The 7554-nt window shown below is 33.8% G+C and overlaps 1 protein-coding gene across 1 annotated transcript in view; it reads left to right on the top strand.

The window, feature by feature from the left end:
* Positions 1-3430: 3430 nt before the first annotated feature.
* LOC127857192 (uncharacterized) overlaps positions 3431-7554 on the top strand; it is a 40650-nt gene continuing 36526 nt past the window's right edge. Inside the window, exons 1-2 of the mRNA XM_052393609.1 lie at positions 3431-3957; positions 7304-7440. Of these exons, the coding sequence (XP_052249569.1) occupies positions 7341-7440 (100 nt within the window). The 5' untranslated portion in view covers positions 3431-3957; positions 7304-7340. The remainder of the gene's footprint in view (positions 3958-7303; positions 7441-7554) is intronic.

The raw sequence follows: 7554 nt of genomic DNA, 5'->3' as shown, positions 1-7554 counted from the left end.
CTTTTACGTTAACAACGTGTTCCAATTTGTGCGTATTATGTCTCCGATTACCTATGGGACCGATTCTAATGGAATGAAAGCGTCATAGGTCAAATTCTTTTTGTGTGTGTGTTCATTTTGATACATTATTGCAATCTATATAGAGCTGACGATTTATTTCATTCAACAATACGGTGGATTACATCAATTTCCGTGCGTAGTCGTTGTATCACGAGTGAAGAATTCCGTAGATAAGCGATGTTTCACGGTTGATGTCGTTGACTCATAGTAGTGATAACGAGTAAGCATTTTCATTTTATTTTAACAAATTAGAGAATTTTAGTCTCAGTGCTTTGCAGATGGTTAGTTGCCCTAAATAAAGGACATCATGTTATGATAAGGTTTCTCTCCTTTTGGTTCAGCTGACTTTTCATATACACATATACTAATTCATTAGTAAACTAAAATCTCATAATTTAACGTCTTCGTAATGGTGATGAGGTCATTCAAGATAATTATGCCCTAGTTTTAGTGTTATTTTTAAGTTCTGAATTCGTATCTCTTGAATATGACACAGTTTTAAGTGCCGTTAACTCTGCCATCAAGGCTGGTATGAAGACCACTGTGTTGTGATCATTTTTAGTATGACAATGTACAGTAGCAACAAAATTGTTTGATTAAAGAGGGTATATACGATTTTGTCAAATATTTATGAATTTATATTAACTGTGTAAAAAACTTATTATATATATATTTCAATATAAATTAAAATAAAAGTTAAGAAGAACATGTGTCGAAAAATGCGAAATAAGCCAGATATTTAATTCTGAAATTGAAAACGGCTGTACAGCCGAATTCGCTAGCATGTATACCATACATGTACGATGTGCATCTAAACTTAGTTTAACGGTTTATTTGAATTCCTGCAACGATATCTATTCATACGACACACGAACACTATCTCCGATCCTAATACAAAGACGAATGCTTCGGTTAGTGTAGGAAAATATGTACGTCACTATCGGCTCGGGGCGCTATTTTGTCTTTGCTGCATTTTATGAAATTCGGCTTTAATGTATAATTTTTCTTGCCTATTTTGTGTTATTGTAACATATTTTATCAATATATTACAATTAAACACATATAAAAAATCGTATATACCCGCTTTAATTTATAAATATGATTTCCTATTTATTGTAAAAAACATAATTTGGCTGTTAATTGTTGTTCCATGATACATGTTTAATACGCTGGTACAAGAACACCATTGTTTATTACTTTAAATGTAATACAATTTATTATATTGTATTGAACAAACCGCATACTATGCTGTATTATACGTGTTGTTCATACATGCACTGAATTGTTTATAATACATAATTCATTAATCCACAGTTTTTCAAAATACATTATCACTTTGCAAGTACATGTATGTAAATATTCTTGTAAGTTGATGACAGTTATTTATATATATTTGTTCCATCTGTTACTAGAATGTATACATAATAAATGGATTATATGACATTTTTGTTTGCATTCAAATCTTAAATATACAGCTACAAACTAAGTGTATGCAGTTAAGACTGTGATTTATCAATTGCTTTAAAATTGCTTGTTTTTTGTAACGACAGAATTTAAAGTAGGCAACAACAGTTTGCGTAAGAAAACCCTCTGACTTATAAACATGTATGTATGAAATATTTCAATTGCAAAACAAGTATACTGTCCCTCAGTTCTACATCATTATAAATTGATAATCCTGACAATAAAAATTGATTTGACACATTACATTATTTTGATAATTTATGTTAAATCGGGTTATGCAAGAATCAAGAAGCAACAGCTTTAGTTGAATGGAGACATAATAAAACACTCTGTTTCCTGGGTAGGACCAGTATTTTGCTTCTAAAGGTTGATCTAAAGAACGCTGGATACTTAAAGGATCAATACCGAGACATCCGAATCGCTTAGCTGAGACCATATCAACGACGCCGCACCCACCGAAATATCTTTGAATTCTAGAAGCTAAATAAGCCCACAAAAATAAAATATTAGATCTGAATGATTGGCAGATGTAAAACGCGTCATCCAGCAAAAATAAGATTTAATTGTTTGGATGCATTATTTTTTGTATTGAAACAATTATCATGTTTTGATCACAATAATGTCCAAATTCTTATTACATTACATGATTATCAAATAAGGTTTGCCCGTAAATTAGGTAGCACCTATTATCATATTAGTAAAACTACAAATGTCGTTAGATATTGTCGTATGGTATGTTGGGGCTGTTAAACAAAGATCCCGAAATCGAGACTGTCCTACCGAGATAGTAAGTAATGTGCACGTAAGTGTGAACCATCGCTCGTGACTTGCAGCCCAGTGCAGTATGGATGGTGTGTTTATTAACACTGCTTGTTTACACAGATCTCAAAATAACCGAAATTGGTCTTCAATCACTCACGACTTACAAGAACATTAATTTTTCATGGCCCTAGATTATAGCATTATTTAGATATTGTGGGAACCTTTTCATTATGCAAGACTGTGTGACTTAGACCTATGGTTTTTTGACTTACAAAATGATAAGGCTTTATCCTTTTCTCATGAGTAAACAGCAAACCTACTAGGAGAATTTCAGGTCAAAGCATGTTAAGAGGACCCAAAATATCCACGAAATTGTGTGTCCGACGCATGGTATTGGTTTTATAGTATCATGCAAAACAGTAAAGTCAATCGGGAAAGTATTCTCATCGTGCAAGCCCTTTCGACTTTGCATTTTGACCTGGTGACCTAAAAAAAACTATTTTTATTTTCTCAGAGGTAAACGAATCTCGTGTTTCAAATCACTGTTATCTTGACCCTTAACATGTTGTCTTAAAAAGGAATGCGTGCTATCCTTTCTTCAGAAGCATACCAATTAGGGACCTCAGTGTCTTTTCTATTTTGGCCATTGACGAGTAAATACCCAGGTAAACCAAAGTGTACAAAGGTCCAAGCATTTGTCACATTAATGCTAATTCAGATGGTCGCAATAAAACATTTTGATAAAAAAAGAAAAGCATGTATTCCAACATAAAATCTAATTACTTTTAAAAGAACTCCGATATAAGAGGTAAAAGTGCATGATTTTATACATGAATGATATATACCTTATAAATCACATATGAGGATATATCTGTTTCTAGTGAGTATTCAGGGGATATAACTGACTCAGCTCTCCAATTCGGACGAAAGTTCTTGTCATCGCCGCTTCATTATAAGCTTAGCAGCACCATGTACCTTTAGTGAGTCTTTATCATTCCCTTTTGGATGGTAATGCAGAATACCGTTGGTTCTGTGATGGAGAAAGAATAACTAGACAGTAACTGTGTGGCTTCGATAATGAAAATAGGGCGTGCTTTAAGTACGGTATGTAGTATCGTTATAGAATGAATTTTGTATAGTAATATCCGTTTAAACATGCTCAGCTATGATACACTTTATCTAAGAAAGAAGATGAAATGTAAACATAATCTTATACCATATGTTAATACTCCATATCTATCATGTGAGTAGACAGCATTTGACGATAATAGGATGGTGGTTCAAAGGGCAAAGTTTTACTTTACGCTTCAACTTACATGTCAACGCCTCATTAAGTTATAGCAATGGCCTCCAAATTTGAGCGTTAATTCATGAAAGATCAGTTTTATTCAATAACTTTGCTTGCTTCACCTGTCAGGAAAGTGACAGAAACACAAAGGCTGAATTTTACTGTGAGGAATGTTCCGAGTTTTTTTGTGGGAAATGTGTGACGCTCCATAACACACTTTTCAAGAAGCATGCGACTTTGGGTAAGGCAAACATTAGCCAGTGGCCAGATACCTATGCGGATGCACTACAGCAATGCCAGGACCACAAGAAAGAAAAACTGACAGGATTCTGTGAGGACCACAACCAACTGATATGTCATGTCTGCCATATCCACAATCATAAGTATGTTTTATTCACTCCTAATTGAGATCTTTATTTTCATTATGTCTTAACAAACGTTTGGTCATCCTTCATATACATTCAAAATAATAGTCACAAATAAGAGGGTCGTGTTGGCCCTATGACACAAACTATCATTTTAAGTATCTAACACAACTTTTCATCTTTTTAAAATCTTATAATAAGTTCACATAATAAGAGGACTAAAATAACAAACGCTGCTCACCTCAAAGTTTGGTAACAAAGTGATATGTAAGAATATAACACTTAAAGCATGTTAACATATCTTTTAAAAGTAATGCGTTTACACAAATCATAAAAATAAATGTTTATAAAACATGTTTGCCGCGACTAGCAGCCCGATTGTTAATTTGTGCATCCATTGTGACTGCACCATCTGAATATTCAAGCACAAAACTGATAGGCTTTTCCAAAAACGGTACATGTCCGTAACAAAATCGCGTGTTTTACAAATATTAATATAATATATGAAGTTTCTATACATGATACATTCTTGAAAGTTTAATCTGCAGTCATCCAGTCCATCCACACAAATGTTCAAATGTTATATAAAAAGATATGGTAACATCCTATTGACTAATACCGTCATTACTCTATGTTTTCGGATACTCTAAGTTTTCGGGTACCCCTTTTTTTAGCAAAAATAATTATTTTTCGTGACTCTTAATTTTCGGACACTCGAATTTTCGTCCATAATTAATGTCTCTAAGTTTTCGGACAGTACATTTTACAGCGCTATTTAACCGAATTTCGGTCCTGTTTTTGATACCTAATGACACTTCGACCGGATGAACATCACAAAAACATGGAAGCTTTATATCTGAGGGCAACGGACCATTACATTTGCGTTATTTGGTAAATGACCTTGTAAACCGGTATTAAACAATGGTTTCGTCCGATAGCATAAGCGTTATGACAATTACCAGGGGGTAGTGCCAATTAACAGTTCAATCATCTACCGCAATTGTACTACCCCTTCTCAGTAAAATAACTGTGACAAACACAAAACGCCTCAAAGTGTGATGCACCTTATTGCAAGTTTTACGAACAATTAGTCAACAACTATCAGATATAAACAAACAAAGAATCCGTAGTTTGCTTTTTTATTGCGTTAATTACAGGTTCATACTAGCGAGTATCGGTACATCACATGCTCATCATTTAACTCGTTGGTCAAAGTACAACCTTGAAGTAATTTTTGTTTAAATAAATTAAGCATTTAAAATTATTTAAAATGCAGGTTAAACATATATAACTGTAATTTATACTACACGGCATGGAATTTTACAAGCGCGTGCTATTAAAGGTAGTCGTTGATACAATTTACGCTATTTTCGAAAAATCAATTTTTTACTTAAAGTTTTCGGACACCTGTTTATTGTGAATATTTTTCGTATCTAAGTTTTCGGACACGAAAAAGAATAAATTTTTAAGTGTCCGAAAACATAGAGTAATTACGGTACATTCAATATGTTACGTCACGGATGAAAATTACACAATTCTAAATGAATTTATATTACTAGAATAATGGATCATTTTTTTTTGCCTGTAGTAGTTAACAAATAAGGATTATTTTCAAAATGCCGCTTTTTTTAAACGCATATGCATCAATTATTTTGTAACAAAAAAGAGTTATTTGAACCTTTCGCGTATTATTATGAACTTATGGACAAATCAGTAGAACCGCTTTAAAATGAACAATTACTTGTCAACTTATTAACACCTCAGACTATGGTCTGTGTCGTAAATAAGTTTCAAAAATAGTATGTGTTCTTGTCAGTATAAATTACATTCCCTAATTTTCTAGGAAATTATGCGAGGATTATTGTGTTGGTAAAAAATAATTGTGTAAACTTTCTTTGATACTTAACACGCGTGATTGGCTTCGAGCAGCTTCGGAAGCACGACGTAGTTCTCATGAATTAGTCTTTCTTTCGACGCTGCCCGAAGCCAGTCTCGCGTTCGCTCGTATATGTTCGGATCTCGTGGCGGGAAATTAACATGGAATATATTGTCTCACACAAAATAAAAACGAGCAATTTGTATCTCGTTAAATTTATGTTACAGACCACATCTAGCTTAGACATAATTAAGGAACACTGATTTTCAATGGGTTAACTTGAAAATTACGAAATATTTTCGAAATATTCGTTGGTTTTTAGTATTTATGTTACTTTAACAGCTTGGCATTTCTGAGTAATGGTAATTTGGATTCAATTAAAAGTCACAAAGGGAATTATTTTTCACTTCATTAACATACTCAAATATCCATGATAATCTGACAATTGAGATATCAAATTGACACCATTTACCAGTCATGTGTATTATTTAACAAAGATATGTAAATTGTGTCATGTAGTTTCTGGCTATTTGGGTGTTTAAATCTGTGTTTTCAGTGGTTATATCTCAAGTTGATTTCGGTAGACACAGTACGGTATCAGATAAGAGATTAGCCCCCCCCCCCCAATGTAATCAACCTACAGTAATAAACATTAATCACGATCAACAGGACGCTGTCGACAAAGGTCCCAAACTATGTCCCCTTATATCTACACATACATGCTATTGTTTTATGTTCATCTGTTAATTACAGTGGACGTTATATTTAAAGTTTCATTAAACCACTCAAAACTGTTGCAAATATCCGCTCTGTGTTTATAATAATAAAGCGTACAACGGCGCCATATTCAACGATCGTACTGTAGAATGATAATAAAAAACAACAACATTAAATTGTGTTTTGTTCCGACATTAAACACAATATGACAATTATTAATTTACAAAATCGTATATCCAACACTATGGTCATCTTGAGCATCGACACAAGACACCTCGCTGTCCGAGTCAGATTCAGACAAATCTGACCGACAGTCCCTCAATTCCGGCCAATACACGTACGGTTCAACGGAAAACTCTTCATAATCCCTATTATCTTCCATTTGTCAACAATTGTCCCTGCCTAAGTTGCGACAAATATCACATTCAAAGCCCTTTAATGAACATAATATGTGTTTTATTGCCAATTTAAATCGTCAGTATAACAGAACAATGCCGGTTCGTCATTAAGAGCATGAACATGTGTCCAATTTACGTCACTTCCGGTTGGAATGAAAATGGCGAGTGAATCGAAATGTCTGAAAATTCGCGACTTTGTTGTAATCTTTCTTGCTAATTACATCGTTCTTGAATCAAAGTGGGGTGCGAAAACGTTGTTAAATGTACTAAATTAAATTTGATAAATAACGCGTTCATTCGGGTTTTAAAACGGCATTTCTCCTGTAAGTACATGTACCTTGTAGCGATTCTATCATAAATATGTGTACTGCAGAGACCAACAAAAAAAGCCAACAAACTACTGCAACGCCATGCCAATTGACCTTTCGACAGCGAGAGTGAAGCCACGCCCCCCGATTTCAAGGGAGGTCACTCCGCCGAAGTCCGTCATAAAACTGGCTACGCGAATCGGTACGTTGGAAGATATTCACAAAGATTTCGGTCCAAATTACATGAAATGTTTCTATTGCTATCATGTTTTATTTAAAATGTGTTAAATATAATGAATCAAATAGGTGTTTAGCT

The sequence above is a fragment of the Dreissena polymorpha genome, chromosome 14 (genome assembly GCF_020536995.1).
Source record: "Dreissena polymorpha isolate Duluth1 chromosome 14, UMN_Dpol_1.0, whole genome shotgun sequence".
Classification (NCBI taxonomy): Eukaryota; Metazoa; Mollusca; class Bivalvia; order Myida; family Dreissenidae; genus Dreissena; species Dreissena polymorpha.
This window is presented reverse-complemented; position numbering and strand designations above follow the sequence as displayed.